Source organism: Cervus elaphus, chromosome 33, assembly GCF_910594005.1.
Source record: "Cervus elaphus chromosome 33, mCerEla1.1, whole genome shotgun sequence".
In the NCBI taxonomy this organism is placed as follows: domain Eukaryota; kingdom Metazoa; phylum Chordata; class Mammalia; order Artiodactyla; family Cervidae; genus Cervus; species Cervus elaphus.
Window position 1 is genome coordinate 39,884,917 of NC_057847.1, and position 27,263 is coordinate 39,912,179.

General features: G+C 43.5%; 1 protein-coding gene across 10 annotated transcripts in view; it reads right to left on the minus strand.

Annotated features, from left to right (window-relative positions):
- The window catches only part of TANC1 (tetratricopeptide repeat, ankyrin repeat and coiled-coil containing 1), a 241,903-nt gene that overhangs the window by 86,442 nt on the left and 128,198 nt on the right, over positions 1-27,263 (minus strand). For all 10 annotated transcript variants that reach the window (XM_043894132.1, XM_043894129.1, XM_043894127.1 and 7 more), the window contains one exon: positions 6,510-6,614. In XM_043894132.1, the coding sequence (XP_043750067.1) occupies positions 6,510-6,614 (105 nt within the window). The remainder of the gene's footprint in view (positions 1-6,509; positions 6,615-27,263) is intronic.

The following is a 27,263-nucleotide window of genomic DNA, read 5'->3' on the forward strand; positions in this document are numbered from 1 at the left end:
AGTTTTTGATTTCTCCATCAAATCTGAAGGAGAGTCTTGCTGGGTAGAGTATTCTTGGTTGTAGGTTCTTTCCTGTCATCACTTTACATATATCATGCCGCTCCCTCTGGCTCTTAGAGTTTCTGTTGAGAAGTCAGATGATAGCCTTAAGGGAGTTCTCTTGTATGTTATTTGTCATTTTCCCTTGTTTCAATATTCTGTCTGTCTTAAATTCTTGTCAGTCTGATTACTGTGTGTCTCAGTGTGTTCCTCCTTGGGTTTATCCTTCCTGGGACTCTCTGTGCTTCCTGGACTCAGTTAATATTTCCTTTTCCATGTTCAAAATGTTTTCAGCTATTTTCAAGTATTTCCTCAGGTCCTTTCTCTCTCTCTTCTTCTGGGACCCCTATAATGTAAATGGTGGTGCATTTAATGTTGTCCCAGAGGTTTCTTAAGCTGTCTTCATTTCTTTTCATTCTTTTTTCTATATTCTGTTCTATGGCAGTGATTTCCACCATTCTGTTCTCCAGGTCATTTATCTGTTCTTCTGCCTCAGTTATTCTTCTATTGATGCTTTCTAGTTTATTATCCATCTCTATTTGTTTGTTCCTTAGTTCTTCTAGGCCTTTGGTAAAAATTTCTTGCATCTTCTCAATCTTTGCCTCCACTCCATTCTTTTCCCAAGATCCTGGATCATCTTCACTATCATTATTCTGAATTCTTTTTCTAGAGAGTTGCCTATCTTCATTTAGTTGTTTCTCTGGGATTTTATCTTGTCTCTTCATCTGGGACATAACTTTCTTCTTTTTCATCATGACTAACTTTCTATAATATGGTTTTTGTTTTAGCTGCTGTGAGACTGTGCTTCTTGCTGCTTCTGTCTGCCCTCTGATGGAGGAGGCTAAGACACTTGTATGAGCTTCTTGATGGGAGGCACTGGAGATGGGAAAAACTGGGTCTTGCTCTGGTGGGCAGGGCCTTGCTCAGTAAAGCTTTAATCCAATTATCTGCTGATTGGGGGGGGTGGGTTGGGCTCCCTCCCTGGTAGTTGTTTGGACTGAGTTTGACCCCAGCCCTGGGGTCTACAGGCTCTATGGTAGGGTTAATGGCTAATTCCAACAGGGTATATAGCAAGGGGGACCTTCCAGTGCCCCTGTCCGACCCACGCCTCTGCCCCTGCCAACCCACGCCTCCACAGGAGGCCCTCCAACATTAGCAGGTAGTTTTGGTTCAGTCTCCTGGGGGGTCACTGCTTCCCTCCCCTGGCAGTCTTAGTGCAGGCAAAATTTTGTTTGTGCTCTCCAAGACTGGCATCTCTGTTTCCCTCAGTCCTCTAGAAGGCTTATTATCAAATCCCGCTGGTCCTTAAGGTCATATTCCCTGGGGATTGCCAGTCCCGTTTTAGGATTCCCAGGCTGGGAAGCCTGATGTTGGGTTCAGAACCTTCACAATAGTGTGAAAACTTCTTTGGTATTATTGTTCTCCAGTCTGTGCGCCACCCACCCGGTGGATATGGGATTTGATTTTATCACGATTACGTCCTTCCTACCATCTTGCTGCACCTTCTTCTTTGTCTTTGGACATAGGGTATCTTTTTTTGGTGGGTTCCAGTGTCCTCCTGTCAGTGGCTGTTCAACAGCTAGCTGCAACTTTGGTACTCTCACAGGAGGAGATGAATGCCTGGCCTTCTACTCCACCATCTTGAGCTGGAAGCTTCCTGTATATTTTTTACCTTGGCACATATTCTGTCCTCCAAGGAAGGAAGTGACAACTTTCACATCAGATAGAAGGGAAACCCACGGATACTGTGTGGTCTTGTTGGTTTTTCAACCCTTTAGCTGTGCTGCTTCTGCATTATTCACAGCTCAAGAATAAAATATCAAAGGTTTTTAGGTCTCTTCTTCCAATGACCTTTTTCCTAGTGTTCAGTTCAGTCACTCAGTTGTGTGTCCTACTCTTTGTGACCCCATGGACTGCAGCACTCCAGGTTTCCCTGTCCATCACTAACTCTTAGAGCTTACTCAAACTTATATCCATCAAGTCGGTGATGCCATCCAGCCATCTCATCCTCTGTCGTCATCCCCGTCTCCTCCCACCTTCAATCTTTCCCAGCATTAGGGTCTTTTCTAATGAGTCAGTTCTTCACATCAGGTAGCCAAAGTATTGGAGTTTCAGCTTCAGCCTCAGTCCTTCCAGTGAATATTCAGGACTGATTTCCCTAGTGTGATTTCCCTAGTGTAATACACCCTGTCTCATCACATCCACTCTAGTCAAAAGGCTACCCAGGTTTCCTCCTGAACTCTTAAGCCCCAGTTTGATTTTTCCAGCTATTCAGAGGACGTCTTTGCCTGGATGTTTCCAAATCTCAAACTCAACACACCTGGAACTGAACTCAAACCGAAATGGACAGGTACCTCTCTTCCAGTGTCCATTTAATGTAGTCTCAAAACTCTGAAGCCATCATCTTTGTCTCTTACAGCTTCCATGTCCTTGCAATCTCTCGGGAATCTTCCTACCCCTCACTTCTTTCCTGATCCATGTTGTATGGATAATTTGAGATCTTAGTCTCTCACGTAACTATTGAAATCATTCTCTAACCATTCTCCATGACTGCAGTCCCGTTCCTGCCCCTACTCCATCCTAAACTTTGCTGACAGGTGAATCTTAATGCACAGGACTCCAAGCAAGTCATCTGCACTGGATTTGTCACACAGCTCAGATTAGTCAACACTGTTCCCCCGCCCCCACACTATAGTTACTCTGTATATATAAGTCTTTAATCCCTGCCCAGACTCTAAGGCTCCAAGAGAAAAGGATCTATGCTTGAAAAGCTAGCTCAAATAGCATCCAACACAGTTCTTTTTACAGCACAAGAATTTTTTATTCAAGGAAATGCAGAACGAATGGCTATTCTACTTTAGTCTCTGTTCCACTGCACACACACCAGGGATGTTTCCCCTTCTACACTTCTATCAAGCTAAAACCTTAATCAACCATTAGTCAAGTGGTGCAACACCAATCTAAGAAAATGGAAATTAAATTAGCAGGAGCAAAGTTACCTCTTGGGAAAGCAAGAGCAATGTGATCAGGAGGAAAAAAAGTCATGTTTTCTTTCTTAAACTGAGTAGTGGGTAGACAGGTATCATATTCTTTATACCTTTTTCACTCTCTACATTTTTCTGAATGTCTAAAATAGTCATCAAAAACATGAGGTATCAATATTTACTGAAACATATCTAAAAAAAGATTCACTCCTCCCAGTAATATAGTTCTGCATTTAATTATTCTTCTGTTTCATATGTTACTTCTACTTGCTATCCAGATGGCTAGAAAAAAAGTTTCATCATATTTTGGATTGATCTTCATCAAACAATGACTCATAAGACTAAAACTTTCTCACCCTTTCCCATCAAAGCTTGCTCAAGTAGCAAGGATAGATCGAAGCAAATCTGAACAGATTATGGCTGCCCCAAATTCAAGAAAAACGTAGCTGTGAATCCTATTACAGTTAAATAATCCTCCCTAATTTATCTGTTTTTTTATTTTCCCTTAAGGCAGAGGTATTGTTCCGTGGGTGGCATTTTCCCCATAAACAATATGTTGGCCTAGTAATAGGAAGCTTATTTGTGAAGAACTTATTCTACATGTAAGCTTACTAGGATCATTTGACAGGAAAAAGGGGATTGTATTTTGTTTGAGGACTAAGAAAAAATGCTGTTTTTCCAATACATCTAAAAATACTGAATAAAGTAGAACCTTTCCATGAAAAGGTTTGCAGGTTAGTGTAAACTTTAATAAACAGGTTCTACCTTGTAACAAAAATGTTCATCTGCCATATCATATATCCCACTTCCCAGATGGCTAAAATATGCAGATTACAAATACAGCTGTTTATAAATTAATGAATAAATTCCAAGTGCTCACTGGTTTTGTTTTACTTTAAATTTCAGAAAGCTAAGAGTCAAGGATTTATGGAGCCACACAACCATAAAGCAAGGCAGTTTAGTCTGGGAAGGGTATTTCAAACATCTAGGAATAACCTGATATTTCACAAATCCATGAAAAATTTCAAAAGCATTTCACAAGGAGCTGTTTTCAATAGTTCATCAGTCCGGTGAATACCAAAATGCTATTATTGACAGCATCCAAAAGAGTGTCTTAGAGACTTTTTTTTTAAAAAATGCCCAAAGGAAGTATGTAAAGTATAAGCCCAAGTTTTAAATTAAAACTTAAGTGATACTACTGCTATGAAAGCCTAGAAATTAGGATTTAGCTCATCATGCATCTGTACATGTTTGGATGAATACTCAGACTCAATTAGTTTCAGTTTGCTCCAGCTTTGCCTTTAGATTCAATGACCTGGACATAAAATTTATACTTTAATATGGCAAACTTCATTAACCCCACAGAAATGTAAAGGAGTCTATGGGGAATTACAAAACATGCCATCCTTTACTAATTATCAAGCTAAATTTTGTTAGGCAACCGCCTCTTCATCAACCAACAGATAAGTCTGATGGGGCTCCCACCAGCATCATAGCAACCCATGAAAGACCACATGCCCACAAGCATGAACTACATCCCTTTCCCAGACACCTAGAAGAGGGGAAATGTACCCTGCCTCTTAATTCTAGGCAAACTTTTGGAAATCCCTGGTGTTTTTCGCAGCCCAGGTATGTCACAATGTCAGTCCCCATTGAGAAGGATAAGCCTAAATCCAAGAGCAAGGGTCTCAGGAGTAAGCGTGTCTGCAGACTGCTGGCTACACCAGCAACATCAATCACTGTGCTTGAATTTAGCTCAGCTGGCAGCCAAGCATAAGAACACCTTCTCCCCTAAGAAAGTCAATTCTGCCTTGAACAAGGGGAGAAGAGTTGACATTGGGAATTATTTATAACCTTATTTCTTTGCCCAACAAAAATCCTAAATTTGTCCTCATTCTTACCCCAGGGGGAGTCCTAAATAATAGACAGGACCTCAACAGGACTCTCGCCCATGGAACAGGGGGTCATATCATGGAGTCTACACCAGTCAAATGCCAGGGGCGTAACCAACCAGGACTCCACAGGCAAATGGGGACAAGGGCAAGAGTTGGCAGGCTTAGTCTGAAATGGGCAGGCAGCTCAGTAAATTCAGATTCTTGATATTCACTTCAGAGGAACAGGTTTTCATTTTCTTTTTGATACCCAGAATGGAAATGAAAGAACAGATCAGCCCACAGACAGCCGGCACACGTGAATTCACAGCCAGGAGGGTCCTCATGTTTGCAGATTCTCTGGCTGTTCTAACCAGACAGCACCACGGATCCCTCTGCAAGACCACACACCTGGCGCCCTGCCCCTCCCCAGCACAAATCCTGGTGTGAATCTCTCACATAAACCAAATGACCGCATGCCTGGACAGAAGGAAAAATGGTGGGGCTGCTGGTCCCACCTCGGCCCCCACCCGCCTGAACACCTCCTTCTGACTTTCATTTCCTGCCAACCCCCCACTCAGCTTATTTTTAACTTTATTGTCACCGCTCCCCCCGACTCCATGTTCCCATCACATTTCACACTTCATACCCACTCCCCACTATGCCTCGGCCAACACATGAAATGCACGCACAGTGGCAGAAAATAAAAGGAGAGCTGTACTCTGTTCCACCCACAATTAGAGAGACAAGGATGCCATTTCTTCTAAGGTGGAAATACAGGTGATTTTTCTCTTTCATCATTACTACAGAAACTTGTGTCCATACTGGAGGTACAATAGGCTTCTCCATATTTCTCAGAATTCTTAGCCATGTGTTTCTGCAGCAAAATAGGATATAAATTCAAAACACACAAAGTCTTTAGAGTTGTGAGTTGGGGAAACCTCCCCACTGACAATAAGGAACGAACAGGTCCATTCTTGAATCAATTAAAAAAAATTAAGTGCTATTAATCATATCTACGAAATGCTAGAGCTTTTGTCTGTTACATGTATTTTCAGATAGAAGGAAAAAAGCAAAATATAAAGTGTCCTCATGAAAAGGTATCAATCAATTTGGAGGATTTTTTGGTCTCAACTTCAACATTCTCTAAAGAAAAACTTTTGATGTTAAAAAAAAATAAGCAGCTTTCAAAAGCTACCAAGTGCTTTTACTAAAGCTAGGTATTATAAGCTTTGTCCAGCTACAGTTTCAGCTTTTCAGCCAAAGCCTGTTGTTAAAATATTCTAAAACGATGGAGAACTAAAAAAAAAAAAAAATCTTGGAAGCAGTCTGCTGGCTGACTTTTTATATCCCCCCATACTGGTGAGGTAAAAATTGACAGGAAATAAGTCTCAATCCTTAAACAATGCATATGTACCACTATTCCTACACTGTATACAATCTAAAGAATTCACATTAGCTAAACAGATCTCTCTAACTGCCCAAGGAAAACCACTTCCCAGATATATTCAGTTTAGCAAAGGATTCCTACAAGAGGCACTCAAGTTTCCCTCAAAAGTGGAGTGTCACAGTGTAAAATCTTTAGGGGAGAAAATCATTGCAAACAAATCCTTACCATTCTCACTGGGCTCTGCTGGCTTGGGCACGTCTCGGAACGGGATTATGACTGCATCTCCAGGCACTCTGGGGCTTTCCACATACTTGGGCTTCCTGACAGGACCTGTAGCAGGGAAAGATCTGAGTGTGTCTAATTTTTTCCAGCTGCAAACAAAGCTTCAGAATGTACAGTGTGTGTCCTCACCAGAACCCAGAGATGCCTAAAGAGCCAGCCCCTTCCCCTCCCGTGAACACACACACGGTCATTTCAGTACAGACGCCGCAACGTCCAGACTGGGCTGCCAAAGAGATGGGTGGAAGCTCAGCTCGCAGAATGTAAACTCAGAAAAACAAAAGCAGCTCTTCTGCTATGCAGCCTCTACAGCTGTCTTTGGTATATGTCACGGGAGTGATTTTGACATGTTCGGACCTGAGCGGCTCGTTGTGAAGGTTTTTAACTTGGAATTTGTCTCTAACTGGGACCAAGACGATCAGGTTGCCTGGTATCTCCCCAAAGTCAGGAGGCAAGGATCACAAACCGCCAGGCTGTAACATCAACATGCTCTGCGCAGCCATGGAACACAGGCATTTGATCAGCCTGGTGACACATGGCAATTGTGCCGGGCAGGAAAGACGGCTGCTTTCTTGGCAGCTGACATAGAAGAGGGAAGGCAGAGCAGTCAGTCCAGCATGCAATTCGGGGACAAAGAGAGCCTGTTAATCATCTCTCTCACCACCTCTTCAACCCCAGCTTATCATCAGATAATCTGGAATTCTGAATTAGGCTACATGAAACCCTCACACATTGCTGGTGGTAATGTACACATGCAGTCACTTTGCAAAACAGCTTGGCAGTTCCCAAGAAGGTTACACATATGGTCCAATAAATCCCCTTCCGTGTAAATATACATTCAGACAAAAATCTGTACATGAATGCTCTTAGTAACATTACTCATTAACAGCCAAATGTCCATCAACTGATGACAACAAAACGTGATATACTTATCACTGGGCAATAAAAAGGAAGTACTGATTCATGCTAAACATGGGCGAAGCCTGAAAATATTTTGCTCAGTAAAAGAAGCCAGTCCCCAAAGACCACATAATATATGATTCCATTCAAATGGAATGTCCAAAATAGGCAAATTTACAGAAACAGAGTATGAATGGTTACCAGGGCCTGGGGGATGTGCAGGCTTGCGGGGTGATGGCTAGTGAGTCTGGGGTGATAAAAATAATCTAAAATTAGGTTGTGGGGATGGTACAAAACCTTGTGAATATACTAAAAACTGCTGCAGTGTACACTTCAAATGAGTGGACTGCATGGTATGTGAATTATATCTAAGTAAACGAAAAACACTGCCTATTCTGTGCGGTCCTTTCAAACATCCCATTACACTTTGGTCCGGAATCATCCACTTGACTCTTGTTTTCCTTGGTTGCCTTATACTTAAAGTGTGCTTTTAATAAGGCTACAGAGATAGGAAACATTTCACATCACTGAGAGAAGGCGGAGGATGAGTCGCAGACAGGGGTCTCAGTTCTCTCTCCTGGTCAGCCCTCAGACACAGCCCGGCCCTCCCAGGGCCTCCGCCTGGGCGCTGCATGCGACAGGGGGAGTCAGGCAGATTCTGAGATCCTCCCGTGTCAAACGTCTCATGCATCTGAGAAATTCTGTTCAGAATGTGGTTTACGGTGAGACATGCTGCCACCTAAAGGTTTACTGCAAAAGTGTCTACACTACCATAAAAATAATCTAATTCCCAGCCAGTTATAGTACCACAACCGAAAACAGGCTACAAGATCAAAGAAGCTTATAGAGCTTGACAAATAGGATATTATTTCAGACTTTAGAAATCATGATTCTAAAATGACTAATGTAGTAGTTAACCATATGGCTGTCTTCATAATTGATTTAACCCTGTTAGAAAGGGTTTTTTGTTTTTTTTTTTTAAATTAATTTATTTATTTGGCTGCACTGGGTCTCAGTGGAGGCCTGTGGGATCTTTCCTTGTGGTTTTCGGGCTTAGCTGGGGCATGTGGGATCTTAGTTCCCTGACCAGGGATGGAACTTGCATTCCCCTGCATTGAAAGGCAGATTATTAACCACTAGACCGGCAGGGGAGTCCCAGAAAAGGACTGTTTTTAAAGGTTGAAACGGAATAGTTACTGGGGATGGGCAGAAGGAATGTAAGTGGAAAATGTCAGCTATACAACAAAATACAATTCAGATTTTATTAAGAATACACATCTATCCATATATAAATATGCATGAAGAGGAAGACTGAGGAGGAGAGGGGAAACAAAGATATTTGCTGTGAAGGAAACAGCAACTAGGAAGAACCTGAACAGGGCAGGCAGAAACAGACCCAGGACAAATGCAAGAAATTTTCTACACTCTGGGTTCCCAAACCACTCCTTATAGGAAAAGAGATCAAGAGCACCTTTGTCTCTTCATCCACTCTTCTCCATTTACAGAACTGAAGGGAGCTAAAGCCTTTTATTATTATTGTCCAATGATTCAAGTCACCCAAAACAGCAACCACGCTCTACTCATGAAGTACCTGTAAGTTTCTGTTCACCTTAACTCCTCAGGGAATAGTAATAACTTACAGAGACCTACTTCCCAGCAATCCACCTATCCCACACATCCTTCCAAAATGTTCTCCTGCGGAGAGCATTTACTATTTCACATGGATGAACAATGACGGTTAGGAATGGTTGGAATATGAACCTCAACATCACCCAGAGTCTTTGGAAAGCATCTATGCCCATCCGTTTGCCTGTAACTGTGTTCTATTCAGAGGTCGATCCCTCACTGTAGGAGATATTCAACACTAAGGCAATGGTGTTAACAGCAGAGCCTCTGAATGGCTCAAAGCCTCTGAACTGATTCACTGTGCTATCCAGAAGAAACTAACATAACATTGTAAATCAATTAGTTGTTTTGTTTTAGAGCTGGGCAGACCTAGGTTTAAATGTGGTCTCCGTCCCTCTCCAGCTCAAACTTCGGTACATCCCAGAGCTAAAAGAACAATGAGGGGGGCTTCAGCTCTTAGGGGAATACCCTGAGAGCAAAGGTCACGTGTCTCCGGCTCCCAGGGTGGCACAGTGCCTGCCCCAGTGAACAGTGAGGCTGGAAAGGAAAGGCGCCCTGGCATGTAAAATAAACAATAAAACTGCAGTCAACGGCCACACAGGGGTAAGGACTTACATACATTAATTCATCCAGTCCTAATAACTTTGGAGGAAAAACACTATTTCCCCCATTTTTAGGTCAGGAAGCTGAGGCTCAAATCAGTGAAACAATTTGCTCAAGGCCAACGCACGGTAAAGGAGGAATTCAAACAGTTTTGAGGTGCATGCAGGTTTGAAGCCCATGTACTTAAATCACCACTCTGCACTTATAAAAACTAGGAAATCTAGATTAAATAGGCAATAGAAAAGGCCAGGGCAGTAGGGCCTTCTACCACCCAACCCTGGGTCTTGGCTATACATCCAGCAAATCTTCTATTCATACTCTCTTGTTTCTGATCTCCTCTTTTACTAGGAGCTGAAATATTATGAAGTGAATATAAACCACGGCTCTCCAACATGATCCTTTTATATAAATTGCTTTTCACAAACAGCTGAACCTCAAATGCTATAAAACTGGATAAATTTATAACTCAGAGGTTTTCTTCTTTCCCCCCTCAATCGCTCGTTAGAGACTCTTTGGGCACTTTCCATTAAACACAGCAGATGAACGCTCATTCGCCCTCACTCCCTTTCAAAACACCATTAAAGCTGCAGTAAAGGGATTTAAGAGAGACCAGTGGGGAAGGAAGACAACCACAGGCAAGAAACCAAACTTCTGAAAGTGGAAACATGCTGCCAAGGAGCACGGACGGAGCACAGCAGGACTGGGGGAGGGAGGGCTCAGCCTCACAGACAGCAGACCCCTCTGAAGGCAGGGTTGAATGCCGAAGTATGGGTTGGAAATCTACTGAAAGGAAAGTAAGACCCCTCCAGAACGCCTTCCCAAACCAGGAAGCATTCCCTCCTTCATCCTGGATGCAGAATTCTTCCCTGGAAAGGCTGAATTCCAAGACCATGGAGAGTTAAGAGCTCAACTCTTGAATGCTACACTAAACCAGGGATTGAGAAAAATTCTCCGTGTGGATTGGTGGGCCCCACCCAGATGCATCTCTCCACACCCTCTACCCCAGCTGTCTGCTATGAAAATGCTGACAGCAAGCCTGCACACCAAGGAGGAACCTTTTTTGATACCAGACACAGGTTTTGTGGAAGACAAACATTTCTCCATGGACCGAGGTTGGGGGTGGGATGGGGTGGGGTTGGGAGAGATGGTCTGGGGATGATTAAAGTACCATTACATTTATTGTGCGCCTTATTTTTTATTATTATTGCATCAGCTCCACCTCAGACCATCTGGCATTATATCCTACAGGTTAGGGATCCCTGGATTAGAGATTCCTCCCTGAGAGGAGAAAAGACCTATACATCATCACAGTTGGAGCCAAGCCCCCAAAGAAATGGTGGGTCCCTGACCCATCACTCTACCACAAAGCCTTCCCCACACAGACACACACACACACAACTCTCTACCGTTCAGTCAGCTTTTTAGTACCTTGTACTTACAAACTAAAATCATCAGACACTCAAGGAAAGATCCTACTCTAACAGAAAACATCAATAACAGGTTGAAGAAGGAACCTTGAGGAATCAGAGTTAATAGGAGGTACACACCCTCCAGAGATAAGAGCTACCATTACCCTTGTTCTGTGACAAGGGGCATCAGGGTCTGTGATATGGGCAGCTGACCAGACTGACCACAAGACGGGACGACCAGAGGCCACACCAGTTAGGAGCCATTGTAATCACTGCTCTTACACTAAACTGCCATCTATTAAGCCACAGTGACACTGAGTTCTATGCCACTGAAATGGAAAACTTCTAAATGAAGTGGCCAAATTCATCATCAACAGAGATCAAAACCAAAAAACACATTTCCCTAACACGTGACCCTTACTCAGGGGAAACAACTGCCCAGCACCTTTCTACCCACAGCTTTTTGTTTACAATGACACATTCAACATTCCCAAGTCCGCCTGCAATGCAGGAAACACAGAAGACGCGGGTACAATCCCTGGGTTGGGACGATCCCCTGGAGAAAGGAATGGCAACCCACTCCAGTATTCTTTCCTGGAGAAACCCATGGACAAAGGAGCCTAGCGGGCTCCAGTCCAAAGGGTTGCAAAGAGTCAGACATGACTAAGTGGACACCCCCCAACACACACACACACAAAAGACATACACACACACAAGCACAAACTACCTAAAAAAGTAAATTAACTTCACCCCTTCATGTAAAACAAGCACTATCAAGTTAATCACCCCAGATTAACCAGAAGCTAATACTATAGTAACAATTACCCACAAAGCACAGTTTGCTGGCTCCTGTTTAAGACAAGAGGCTCTTAAAAACAAGACTCTCAGGTATTAGCTTAAAAATGGGCTCATCCAGAAGCTAGCATGCTTCCCTGCTGCAGTGGCCTTCCCTCCCTATCACTCCTGGGCCCCAAGGCACTGGTGTAAGGCACTTTTCAAGCTTAATTGGGCATAAGGAGACCATGGGGGGCTCTTTAAGATGCAGCTTCTGATGAGGTGACCAGGTATGGTGGGAACCACGGGCCACACTGGGGTATCAAGTATGCAGAGTACAGCCCACCGTGGGCGGCCCCTCTAAGGAAGACCACTCCTCTGTCAGGGCCTGAGCAGGGTCTGCAGCCCTGAGTGGGGCACCAGTCTGCCCCGTTTACAAGGTTTAGGATGGACGGGGATTGTTCTCGATCATAAACTACACCCAGTTCATAACAGCTCTGGATCTCTTTTCTCATCTCGATTTCCCCGGCTTCCTCTGTCCCCCATCCTCTGCTCTGTGATACAGGGGAAAGGGGGCTCTTCAACGTAGAGACAAAGGGCTCTTAGGATGAAGAGAAACAGGAAGCGTGCCCCCAAAGTGGTCACACAGGCTCCCAGCAGGCAGCCTGCACAGGAGAGCTCCTGCCACTCCTTACACTGTCCAGGCGCTTGTGCCAGTGGCAGGCGGGGCGCTGGGGTAGGGGCATCTCCCTCAGTCACCTGCGTCCACAACCCGGAACCTAGAACCAGCCTCTCCCCACCCCTCTCCTGCCTCTGTGTTACATCTCCAAGTACACTTTTCTCAGCGGCCAGTTTTCCTACTCCTTTTGACATTTTAATCACACAGCTATTTTGCTGCTTAGAAACGACCATATAAGGACTATTTTTTAAAAAGGAATGGCAGAAATAAACCAAACTGGGCTTTATCTCCAGGCAGTGAAAGAGAGAAGGACAGGGGTTACTTTTCATCTCTGAGTGTTTCACTTGAAAATAATTATATATATATCTGAAAGTAATATTTGGGACACAGAACACCTGAGGCTACTTACTGCATTTAAGGTAGATCTTACATTTTTTCACAACATCTGGACACTATGAAAAGTGACTCTCCTGTGTTATCAACCATTTTAGTTTTCTTTTTTTTTTTTTTAGCATCCTGAACTTTCACAGTAAAGGTTCCTGTCAATTTTATCTGATCTGGGTTTTCATCTCACATTGGGAAATGTTCACAACAAGAAGAGAAAAATAAAAATGATGAGGAAGAGGATTTCTTTGGCAGGGCAGAGAGGGCAGGGGTGAGGGGGGGGCCTTTATCACCCAAGCAAATGCCATAAAGCAAGTCAGTAAGAAACAGTAAACTCTGAAATTACAGTCTTGATTTTTAAAGAGCACCATACCTATACAGAGCCTCCAAAGTCTGGCCCCTCTCTTTCCTGTACCCCTACAAGAAAGCATCATGGGGGGAGGAAGAGAAATGCACTTCGGAACTGAGAAAGGGGAAGCCGTGGCCCAAGCCGACAGGATGGAGGGAACCTGGCTTCACCTCCACCTGATTTACACAGTGTTGAGGCTGGGCAGGCGAACTTGTAGGACTGCCTACAGGGGCTGAAAGTCTCTTGGGAGGATTTCCTTTAAGGAAGGAGCCGGCTGATCAAATGACTGGGTCAGAAAGCCTCGGCCCAAGGGGAGAGCAATTTCAAGCACAGTGTGCCGTTCTATCATCGGATTTCTCCTATGAGAAGCAGGGTAGAGGCTAGTAATAAAACCCTGAACTGCTACCTGAGAGGACTCAGCTCCAGGGAATGCCACCTGGGTACCAGGGGCTAATGTGGGGCAAGGCTCCAGGAGAGAAGAGCCAGCTACCCCGGCATCCGGAACTTTCCTGGTCAGGAGCACATGCCGTGCCCCTGGGGAACGTCCTAAAACTTCCAGAGACACTTTAACAAGGGCCTGGGGCCTTGTGTAAGGAGAGGTGGGCAACAAATCAGTGAAATGAGTTATTACCGCTGTAACCTCATCCTACCCAAAGACAGGTGAGGCCTGTGGAAATTCAGACTGTTCATTTTAAGGAAGAAAAAACAGAAAGAGGGAAAAAATGGGTAACCCGCTGATGGTGAATGAAATACAACAGCTACCTGACACTCTCAGTAAGCCTCCATTCTCTTTCGAATAACTTATTTTTTAAGAGTGACACGACTTAGGGACTGAACAATAACGACGTTGAGATAGGTAGACAGCCTTTATTCATTCATGCAATGCACAGGGGCTATGCAACGTAAATGTGCACTGCCACTAGGGCACTTAAATCTAGCAGGAAAATAATCTATCAAAACGGAGCCATCCCCCTTTCAATAAAGCATTCTTGAAATAAACGTTGGCAAAGATTTGCAAGTCTCAGCTTGCAGTGTGCATGTTTATAGCATCATGCATACAATACATTCCCAGTTCAACAAAGCACCCTGAGCCATGTTCCCACTTTCTCCCAATTCACTTTGTCCGCCATACTGTTCCTGAAATGTATCTGAATTTTCCTGTATTACAGCATGAAAGTGAAAAGTGGAAGTCTTAACTGTTCAGTCATGTCAGACTCTTGGAGACCCTATAGACTGTACTCCACCAGGTTCCTCAGTCCATGGAACTCTCCAGGCAAGAATACTGCAGTGGGATGCCATTCTCTTCTCCAGGGGATCTTCCCAACCCAGGGTTCAAACTCAGGTCTCCTGCACTGCAGGCAGATTCCTTACCATCTGAGTCACCAAGGAAGCCCTGGTGTATTACAGCATGGAAATGCGTCGATTCACCTATTTACTCAGCAACTATCTGCGGCACAACCACTGTGCCAAGCACAGGGTGACAATAAGATGCGACAGGACTCCCCTGAAGCCCTCGGCTGAGGGGACAAGAGTCTTTGTCACATCATCTGAATTTTATTTCAAAACACTTCAACATAAACAGTGCAATATAAATGTGTGTCTGTCGGCTTTAATCTCCTGCCTGAGGGCCATTAGTTGTCTTAATCTATAATACAGACTCCTGGAGTAGTTAACTAGCTTCTAATCAAAGGCCACACACACAACAGCTAAGGCCACCGCAAGTCCCAGTCGGTCAGCTAGCTGTCCTTATCAGCAACCAGCACCATGGTGATCAGCACACTGGAGGTCAGAGATGGACTTCCACACAGCTTAAATCACTGGCTTCGTTAACTGGTACCATGGTTATTGGAAATCTCTCTTCAGTGGTGAATTCAAGGTATTTGAAGTAAGAGGACTGATAAGAACTACCACAGAAACACGTGTGACCCAGGTAGGTCCACAGATGTGCACTGGCTTGATTGGTAACTGGCTGGAGGTCCAGCTGCTGATTCCAGGAAATTATTTGGCCCCTGAGTCAAAATGTCAAAATAAGAAATTCTGTCTGTGGGAGGCAGAACTCCAAAGATGTCACTCCAAGATTCCTGGGCCTTAATGATTAAATCAAACACAATTCAGGTATTGCTGTGAAGGGGTTCTGCAGCTGGGATTAAGAATTAAGGTTACTAACAAGGACCTACTGTGTAGCAGAGGAAATTCTGCTCAGTGTTATGTGGCAGTCTGGTTAGGAGGTGAGTTTGGGGGAGAATGGATACATGTGTATGTATGGCTGAGTTCCTTTGCTATCTGCCTGAAACTGTCACAAAATTGTTAATCAGCTATGCTGCGCTCACTTGCTCAATCATGTCTGACTCTTTGCAGCCCCATGGACTAATAGCCTGCCAGGCTCCTTATATTCCAATAAAAAATAAAATGTTGTTTTGGTTTTTTTTTAAACAAAGAATTAAGGTTACTAACCAGCTGACCTTAAACTAGAGAGATAATTCTGGATTGCCAGGTGGGCCCCATGTAGTCACATGAACCCTTAGAAGTAGACAGGGAAGACTGAACTCAGTCTTCATCTCAAGAACACATGTGATGTTTCCGGGGGGGGGGGGGGGGGGTCAGAAACTTCCAGAAACTTTTTACAAGGGCTTGGAGCCTTGTGTAAGCAGAGAAGAGTAGCAAGTCAGCACAATCTGAGTTAGAGGATGAGGGGAGATAGGGCTGAAGCAGTGGAGATGGTCAGAGAGACTCAGAGCATGAGAAGGATTCAACCCTTCTGGACAGGGCATGAGGCTGGTTTTGAAGATGCAGGGAGGGAGCCACGAACAAAGGGATGCAGCCAGCCTCGAGATATTGAGATGCACCCCCAGCCAAGAGCCAGCAAGCAAAGGAGGACCTCAGTGTTACACCCACATGGCATTGAACTCAGCCAACCTGAATGAGTTTGGGAATACTTCATCTTCTGAGCCCCAGAAAGGAACGCAGGCCCACCAGTAGCTTCCACTGAGCCTTGTGAAATCCAGACCAGAGATACAACCGTGCTAGCTGGTGCCTGGACTTCTAACCTAAGAACTGTGTGGTAATTGGTTTTAAGCTGCTGCATTTGTAGTAATTTCTAATGGCAACAGTAGAAAACTAACATATTGTCCATAAAATGCTGCCATACTTGCTACAGGTAAACACTGAATGCAAAGTGCCACCAAAATACTACCCCTCCCCCCAAAAGGACAGAGTTAGAACTTTATTAGGCATATGAAACAGACTGTATGACTGCATCGCGCCAGCCTGCTAATAAACCTATAAATGGGCAGAATGCCACCTGAGCCTCGTTTTTATTCATACCTGAGTGAGTTTATAATGAGGAAACCTGTCGCCCTCAGCTTTACTCTGGCCACCTGATACGAAGAGCCGACTCATTGGAAAAGACCCTGATGCTGGGAAAGATTGAAGGCAGGAAGAGGAGCGAGCGACAGAGGAATTACATGGTTGGGTGGCATCACCAACTCAATAGACACAAGTCTGAGCAAACTCCAGGATATAGTGAAGAACAAGGAAGCCTGGCATGCTGCAGTCTATGGGGTCACAAAGAATTAGACACGACTTAGCGACTGAACACCACCACCACCTCCTGTGCAATTGTAACTGGTTGCAATTATAACTTACCATAAACAATCTAAACCTGAATGCTGGTAAGAATCATTAACTAAACCATCCCGAATAAATGATTAATCACAAGTCTTGGTTTTAAGGTGTCCTGGAGAAAGATCTGAGTCTTTCCTGGAGTGACAATTTCAGCTTCTCTAAGGAGCTAGGACATTTCATGACATTGTACAGGAGGCAATGATCAAGAAAAAGAAATGCAAAAAGGTAAAATGGTTGTTTGAGGAGGCCTTACAAATAGCTATGAAAAGAAGAGAAGTGAAAGGCCAAGGAGAAAAGGGAAGACAGACACATTTGAATGCAGAGTTCCAAAGAATAGCAAGGAGAGACAAAACCTTCCTCAGTGATCAATGCAAAAAAATAGAGGAAAACAATAGAATGGGAAAGACTAGAGATCTCTTCAAGAAAATGAGAGATACCAAGGGAACATTTCATGCAAAGATGGGCTGAATAAAGGACAGAAATGGTATGGACCTAACAGAAGCAGAAGATATTAAGAGGTGGCAAGAATACACAGAAGAACAATTCAAAAAAGATCTTCATGACCCAGATAATCACCATGGTGTGATCACTCACCTACAGTCAGACATCCTGGAATGTGAAGTCAAGTGGGCCTTAGGAAGCATCACTACGAACAAAGCTAGTGGAGGTGATGGAATTCTGGTTGAGCTATTTCAAATCCTAAAAGATGATGCTGTGAAATTGCTGCACTCAATACGCCAGCAAATTTGGAAGACTCAGTAGTGGTCACAGGACTGGAAAAGGTCAGTTTTCATTTTGATCCCAAAGAATGTTCAAACTACCACACAGTTGCACTAATCTCGCACGCTAGCAATATGATGCTCAAAATTCTCCAAGCCAGGCTTCAACAGTACATGAACTGTGAACTTCCAGATGTTCCAGTTGGATTGAGAAAAGGCAGAGGAACCAGAGATCAAATTGCCAACAACCGTTTGATCACTTAAAAAGCAAGAGATTTCCAGAAAAACATCTATTTCTGCTTTATTGACTATGCCAAAGCCTTTGTGTGGATCACCACAAACTGTGGAAAATTCTTAAACAGATGGGAATACCAGACCATCTGACCTGTCTCCTGAGAAATCCGTCTGCAGGTCAAGAAGCAACAGTTAGAACTGGACATGTAACAACAGACTGCTTCCAAATCAGGAAAGGAGTTTGCCAAGGCTGTATATTGTCACCCTGCTTATTTAAATTATATGCAGAGGACATCATGAGAAATGCTGGACTGGATGAAGCTGGAATCAAGATTGCCAGGAGAAATATCAATAACCTCAGATATGCAGATGACACTACACTTATGGCAGAAAGTGAAGAACTAAAGAATCTCTTGATGAAAGTGAAAGAGGAGAGTGAAAAAACTGACTTGAAACTCAACATTCAGAAAACTAATATCACGACATTTGGTCCCATCACTTCATGGCAAATAGATGGGGAAACAGTGAGAGACTTTATCTTTGGGGGCTCCAAAATCACTGCAGACGGTGACTGCAGCCATGAAATTAAAAGACGCTTGCTCCTTGGAAGAAAAGTTATGACCAACCTAGACAACATATTAAAAAGCAAGACATTACTTTGCCGACCAGATCCGCCTAGTCAAAGCTATGATTTTTCCAATAGTCATGTATGGATGAGAGAGTTGGACTATAAAGAAAGCTGAGTGCTGAAGAGTTGATGCTTTTAACTGTGGTGTTGGAGAAGACTCTTGAGAGTCCCTTGGACTGCAAGGAGATCCAACCAGTCCACCCTAAAGGAAATCAGTCCTAAATGTTCATTGGAAGGACTGATGCTGAAGTTGAAACTTCAATTGATGCGAAGAACTGACACATTTGAAAAGACCCTGATGCTGGGAAAGATTGAAGGCAGAGGAGAAGGGGACGACAAGAGGATGACATGGTTAGAGGGCATCAGTGACTCAATGGACATGAGTTTGAGTAAACTCCAGGAGTTAGTGAGGGGCAGGGAGGCCTGGCGTGCTGCAGTTCACGGGGTCATAAAGAGTCAGACATGACTGAGTGACTGAACTGAACTGAAGGAACTAGGAGAGGAGCCCAAAAGGGGAAGGGGTTCTCCTCATATTCACATTAGCAGGAGACGTGCCCTGGGCTGCATGATAGTATCAAGACTCCAGAAACAGGGAGGCAGGGTCCTCATGAACTTTCTTTCCCTGAGGGTTCAGAGCAGTCTTGTTCAAAGTGTGGTCCCTGGACCAGCAGCAACAGCATCACCTAGGATCTTGCTAGAAATGCAAAGTCTCAACCCTACCTCAGGTGATCTGATTCTGATGTTTTTGTTTGAAAACCAAATTATACAAGAATTTGGGTTAATTATACAGAACTTATCCTTGCCTTGAGACAGCTTCCAATCAAATAAGAAGATTAGGCAGAAAGAGCTGCCTGGGATAAGAAACTTTACGAGTTTAGTTAGACTAGGTTAAAAGATTGTCCTTGGATTTTAGTTACAACCTCACCAGCTTATACTGAAACCATTTAGAGATCAGTGAGCTACCAGTACACACCTGGTTGCTAGTGTTGTTTAGCTGCTAAGTCATGTCCAAATTGTTTATGACGCATGGACTGTAGCCTGCCAGGTTCCTTCTGTCCATGGGACTTACCGGGCAAGAATACTAGAGTGGGTTGCCATTTCCTTCTCTTGGGGATATTCCTGCCCAGAGAGTGAACCTCCATCTTCTGCATTGGCAGGCGGGTTCTTTACCACTAAGCAACCAGGGACACATCTGGTAGAATGGCTAAATATTTTTTTAAAAATCTGATGATTAAGACCTGCTCATGAGGACTCAGATCAATAGGAACCCTCCTACACTGCTGGCGGAAATGCAAAATGGTACAACCACTTTGGAAAATAGCCGACATTTTCATATAAAATTAAACTTAATACACTTAGCAAGTCATGAAGCAATTCCACAACTAGGTATTGACTCAAGATAAATGAAAAGATATATTTACTCAAAAACCTGTATGCACACATTTATAGCAATTTTACTCATAAACAACAACAACAAAAAATCCCTGAAAGCTATTCAAATGTCTTTCAGTTGATGAATGGATAAACTATGGTATATCCATGCAGTAAATTAATACTCAGTAATTATTAACTAATTGGATAACTAAGTATTATTAATACCAATAAAAAGTAAAGAGGTAAGACACAAAATTGTAAACCAACTATACTTCAATAAAAATAAATTGAAAAAAGAGGTTTTGATACCCACACTACAACATGGATGAATTTCAAAAATATTATGCTTAGCGAAAAAAAGTCAGATTCAAAAGGCTGGATAATGCATGCTTCTGTTGATACGACATTCTGGAAAAGACAAACTATAGGTCTGGAGAACATCAATGGTTCCCAGTAGGCAGTAGGGGTTGACTACAAAGGGGCAGAATGAGGGAATATTTTGGGATGAGGGAACTGTTCTGGGCTTGACAATGGTGGTGCTTACACAACTCTATGTATTTGCCAAAGCTCATAGAGCAAAAATAACTTTATTCTACATAAATAAAAAAATAAGCAAAAAATTTAATTAAAAAAGAGGGGGCCTGACTGAGGGTGTCATTCTGTGTAGGGGAGTGACTAAAACTGCTTGAAACCTCCACTCTGGGTGAACAGCTCTAACTCACTGAGAGAGAATTAGCCGGAGGCCAGCCGTAGCATCTGTCATCCCCTTCCGCCTTGGGAACAGAGACCTGATTTTTAACTGGTCACTGTTTTAAAAAGTACCCAATACCTGTAAAAAAAAAACAGAAGACATCACAGGGGATTGCTTCAGCAGGGTGCTGGGGGCTGTTTATCTAGAGCAGACTCTTCAGACTATCTCATTGCATAGGTGTGTACTCGTGATTGACTTCCTCTCATCTGGACTATTTTCCAGCTCTGCAAATTGCAAAAAAAAAAAACTGAGAGCAATGCAAATGAATTTTGTCTTGCAGAGATTATAAATCTCTTTAATCCAGATTCTCATTTAAACTGGTCTTAACGTCTTGCTTGTTCCTGCCTTAATGAATGAGCTAAATAAAACTGTTGACATAGGACCTTTTTATACTTGCATGTCATATTTTTGCCATTTTGAAAATTATACTTGAGCAGCACAGCATATTAAATGAATAAAAGGCTGCCTTTTCTAGCCTCCTTGGCAGCCACTGAGAGGAAAGCGAGTGTTGGGTGGGGTTTCAAGAAAGACTGTTTAATGGGAGCTGACCCAGCTGGGAGAAGCCCCCTTTTTGCTCTTCTCTTTCCTCCTCTTGGCAGAAAGGCTGACATGTCTGCTAGTAACATGCTACTCAGTAACCCTATTGGACTTTGAGGTGACCTTGTGATAAGAGGCTTCCCTGGTGGATCAGAGGGTAAAGAGTCTGCCTGCAATGCAGGAGACCCAGGTTCAATTCCTGGGTCGGGAAGATCTCCTGGAGAAGGCAATGGCAACCCACTCCAGTACCCTTGCCTGGAAAATCCCATGGACGGAGAAGCCTGGTAGGCTACAGTCCATGGGATCACAAAGAGTCAGACACAACTGAGCGACTTCACTCACTCTGTGATAAGAGGGTGTTAACAGCCCCCAAAGCTGGGTCCGAGCCCCAACTGCTAGAACCTGTACACGTTACTTCATTTGGAAAAATGGTCCGTGCGGCTGTGGTTAATGATTCTGAGATGAAGGCATCATTCTGTATTATCCCATGTGAGGCAGGCCCCAAATGCATTCACAATACAAAAGAAAAGTGAAGGGGGATCAGACCATCACACAGAGAAGGTCACGTGAGATGGAGATGGGGACAGAATGGAATGATACAGCCACAATCCAGCAACACTGAGAGCATCAGAAGCTAAGAGAGGCAAGGACAAGATTCTCCCCAGAGCCTCCACAGGGGCTGCAATTCCGCTGATACCTTGATTTCTGACTTTCAGCCTCCAGAAGGGTGGGATAATCAACTGCTGTTGTCCTAAGCCACCAGGTTGGTGGTAACTTGTTACAGCAGCCACACCAAGCTGGGAGACTGGTACCCTGAAGACAGCTTGAACTCACCAAGGCCCAGTGCCACATCCTTCTGGACCGTTAACTAACGAGAGAAATACACTTTCATCTATTTAAAATACACTTTTATCTATTCATCTATCTGTTTAAGCTATTAGGTATTTGACTTTTTTTCTTGAAGTCAAACTTACTCCTAATATACAGTGACATACTGGGATCATGAGTTCATGGCCCGGGTCTCACCTGGCCCCAGTCGATCCATTATATCGGTTGTCCTGCAATCTGAGTAAGGTTGAGAATTAAATGAAGACTTGAAAAATGCCAAACTCAACTGCGTTTGAGTATCAGTACAACTGCATTACAGTTAAGATTAAGTTTGCACCACTGGGCATAATCAGGGAATATGTCTAGTTGAAAATTTTTTATTTTTGTAAAAATGTGGCATATCAGAGTATCTGACTAACTTTGTGATTCCTTTTTGAAATAGGTAGTTTTCAGTTATAAGTCAAGTTTACTTTTTTAATACAGTTTTTATTTTTATTACTTTTTAAATTGGAATACAGCTGATTTATAATACCATGCTTGTTTCAGGGGCATAGCATAGTAATTCAGATTTTTTTGTCGACTGTATTCCATTTTAGGTTATTATGTCCATCTCTTTTGTGACCCCATGGGCCGTCCATGGGATGTTCCAGGGAAAAATATTGCAGTGGGTTGCCATTTCCTTCTCTAGAGGATCTTCCCCAACCCAGGGATCGAACCCATGTCTTCTGCACCACAGGCAGTCTTTATTGTCTGAGCCACCAGGGACAGAATATAGTTCCTGTGTATACATTAAATCTTTGTTGCTGATCTATTTTTATGTATAGTAGCTTGTGTCCCATAATTTAATTGATCCCTACTTTATCCCTCTTCCTCACTCCTTTCCCATGAGGTAACCGTAAGTTTGTTTTCTATGCCTGTGAGTCTGTTTCTGTCTTGTATATAGGTTCATTTGTGTCATTTAGATTCCACATGTAAGAGATACCACACAGTATTTATCTTTCTCTGACATTTCACTAAGCATAATATTCTCTAGATCTGTCCACATTTCTGCAAATGGTCATATTTCATTCTTTTTTATAGCTGAGTAATATTCGTGTGTGTGTGTGTGTGTGTGTGTGTGTGTGTGTGTGTGTGTGTGTGTGTGTGTGTGTGTGTGTGTGTGTGTGTGTGTGTGTGTGTGTGTGTGTGTGTGTGATCTTCTTAAGCCAATCATCTCTTGGTAGGTAATTGGGTTGCTTCCATGTCTTGGCTATTGTAAATAATGCTGCTGTGAACATTGGGGTGCATGTACCTTTACAAATTGAAGTTTTTGCTTTTTCCAGGTATATATGCCCAGGAGTGGAATTACTGGATCATACGGTAGTTCTATTTTTAGTTTTGTAAGGAACTTTCATACTGTTTTCCGTAGTGTCTGCACCAATTTACATTCCCAACAACAATGTATGAAGGCTCCCTTTTCTCCACACCCTCTCCAGCATTTATTATTTGCAGAGTTTTTGATGATAGCCATTCTGACAGGTGACAATACCACATTGTGGTTTTGATTTGCATTTCTCTAATAATTAGTGATGTTGAACATCTTTTCATGTGCCTGTTGGCCATCTGTATATCTTCTTTGGAAAAATATCTTTTCAGGTCTTCTACTCAGTTTTTACTGGGTTGATTTTTTTGATATTGAGTTATATAAGCTGTTTTATATGTATGGTTTTAAATTAGATTATAAACATGAGATTTATAAGTTGAATTTAAAGGCTATGAAAAACCATGTTTAAAATTATTAACTACAGTATATTGAATAGTAATTTGAAACTTTCATCATCTGTACACAAAGTGAGTTCTCAGACATCAAAAGGCTCCTTTTAATAATGGGCTCCCCAGTGTATAAAGTCAGTCTCTCACTTTCAAAATGCTCACTGGAAAGAATTCAAGATGGAAGGAAGGAAAGAGGGAGAGAGAGAAAAGAGAAAAAAGAATTCCCTTAACTCCAAGTCCACCACAAGCCACCCACAGCCCCCAGCTGGCCAACAAAGTTAGCTATCATTCATTTCTGATTCCCCAGCTGAATTCTAGAACCTTCCATGTGCCACCACAGTCCTCACTGTCATCGTTGTTGTACCTGTCAGCATCTGCAGGGAACTCTTCCACGTTCCTGACATCTGTACAGAGGCGACACCCTGCTCTGAGACCCTGTATCTGAGGTCAGGAGCAGTCTGCCATCTTGCCATGCATGGTCAGAGGCTGGTATGTCAGGCCACACACGAGTGGCCTCTAACAGTCCCGGAGAGCCAGGACAGGCGAGGTTGCTGAGCTTGAGGCAAATGTCCTTCTCTGACCTCTGTGCTGAGGAGCTCACACTTGAATGCACGTGGTTCCCATTATCTGAAATACCTCTTGAAAACATCAGGAACCTAAGAGGGCAGCAGTTAGGTGACATCTGGGGGCTCAGCTATTATCTCTTTCGAGTTTGCCCAGGACAAGTTGCACTCACAGATGACATAGGTAACCCATGACATCACTGCCGAGGAGCCAGACGAAGAGTCTCAGGCAGAGTTCCTTCCCTCCCGACACAGCTGCCACCCCCGGTAACGGCAGAGACAGTCACAGCCCTCTCAGCTCCAACGTTCATCTTCCTACTAGTTAGCGTCTTGGGTTCAGGACACGGCGAGGGAAGGGCTTCCACATTAACTCTACATCCAATCCTTTATGTATTTTCCTTGTCCATCAGCAATGACAATTTCACCTCACTCTCAAAACCTGTTCAACATTAAATTTGGAATTCCTATGACACATTGATTTAATACAATAAAAAGAGTGACTGATTTTCTTTAGAACCAACTCTAACAGACTGTCACACTAATCTCCAGCTTAGCACTTGCTAACCGTTACCCAAATCAACCACAGGCCATACTAAATTATCCCACTAACCCTCTCCCGTCCCTATTCCAAAGATGACTCCTGTGGATGTGAACATTCCAGGAGGCAGAGAGCTCCTAGTCCCACCCACATTCCCACTCATCATGGGGTGCACGCTCAGAGTCCCTGGGCCACCTTCCACATAGCCTCGAAATTCTTAAAACATTTGGCCAAAGAAGAATGCAACAAGTCCCTAGCCTGCCTCAAGTCACAGATAAAAGCTCCAGAAGTTCAAAGTTTCAACCTGTTGCACATTTATACCTTAACATGCAATATGCACATTAATTAATATAAATTTATATTAATTTTGAATAATCAGGAGGGAAAAAAGCTTACTTTTACATACAAATTAAAAGTTAACAGTATGCCCAAAAATAACAATAGCCACTAGAAATTTTAACTTTTAAGTGTTCACTTTTTATGTAAACCCAATCATGTACAAAGGCAAAGTCAGAAAGCAGCCTCTTTTTAAAAGAACTTAAAATATTTTATTGTTAAAGTACTTTGTGAATGTGTGTGCATGCACGTACTCAAGTCATGTCTGACTCTGTGACCCCGGGGACTGTAGCCCTCCAGGCTCCTCTGTCCATGGGATTTCCCAGGCAAGAATACTGGAGTGGGTTGCCAACTCCTATTCCAGGCGACCTTTCCAACCCAGGGATCAAACCCGTGCTTCCTGACTCCTGCACTGGCAGGCAAATTCTTTACCACTAGCGCAGCCTGGGAAACCCCTAAAGTACTTCAGCTACTAGGTATCATGAAAGAAACAGAATTCCCCAGTTGTTTCTAGAACACAGGAATCCTTCTGCATTTACCACACGGTGGCGCTACTTCAATGCTAATTTCAGACAAAATCCAGAAGGGTGTTTCTTCACCAGCAAGAAGTCTTGAAGTCTGAAAAAAAGTTTTTTTAAGATTTCAGGTAACATACATGTGGTTAACAGTCTATATGGAGAAAATAAAACCGCTCAGGCAGCAACTCTGCCCCCACTTCAGGCTGGACCTTACAGCGTTCTGACACTTTCGCTTGGCAAAGACCGGTCAGTCTAACAGCCAACAAGGCAACATGTGTGGCAGAAGGTCTGAGTGCCTGAGTGAGGTGCCTCACAGTGCAACGCTGAATGTCACCGACCCATGAGTCTATACTGATATAAGTAAGTAAGTGAGGAAGAGGACAAGAGCCGCCCAGGCAGAAAAAGTCCAAATAATTTATGCCAGTATTCCACTCACAAAGAGGGGAGCCTAACTCCCCACCTTTCGTGGAAGGCTCACAGAGCAACTTCCTTCCAGGGGGTAGAGGATGGGGAAGGACGTAAGAAAAGTAATTTGACTGTGGAGAAACCTGGCCACCACTGCCTTGGCCAGGTGACCAAAGTTAACGAAAACCCTGCTAAGTCATGTTGAAATGTCAACACAACATGATAAGAAGGGCACTTTACCTCTGTGGTCCTCCTCCCTGAAACCCCGTAACTTCAGTCTAATCACAAGAAGCATCAGACAAATCCCCAAAGAAGGGCATCCTACGAAACACAGGAACAGTAGGCTCAGAACTGCCATGGTCATCAAAACCAAGGGACGTCTGGGAAACTGTCAGAGCCAATGGGGCCTAAGGAGACATGGTAAGCGTCATGTGGCATCCTTGAACAAGATCCTGGATATTAGTTATAAACTAAGGAAATATGAAGCACAGACTTCAGTTAATAATAATGTGTCAGGGACTTCCCTGCTGGTCCAGTGGTTAAGAATCCACCTGCCAAGCAGGGGACATGGGTTCAATCCTTGTCCTCAATGAAGATCCCATATGCTGTGGGGCAATAAGCCCACACGTCGCAATACTGAGCCCATGTGCCACAGCTACTGAAGCCCGAGCGCCTAGAGCCCATGTCCACAACAAGAGAAGCCACAGCAATGAGAAGCCACCACATCGCAATCAGACTAGCCCCCACTCCGGCAACTAGAGGAAGTCCCAGTGCAGCAAGGAAGACGAGCACAGCCCCAAAAAGCCTATGAATAATAATATACGAGAGGTGGGTCAAACGGTGAAGAACCTGCCTGCAATGTGGGAGCTCCTGGGTTCTATCCCTGGGTCAGGAAGATCCCCTGCAGAAGGAAATGGCAACTCACGCCAGTATTCTTGCCTGGAGAATTCCATGGACAGAGGAGCCTGGAGGGCTACAGTCCATGGGGTCGCAAAGAGTCAGACACAACTGAGTGACTGACACTTTCACGAGATCATTAGCTGTGACAATATATCATCCTATTATAATATACTATGCTAACGATAAAACAAAGTGGGCATGCGGTGGCATACAGGAACTTTGAATTAGCTTTACAACTTTTCTATAAATCAAAAATGATTCCAAAATAA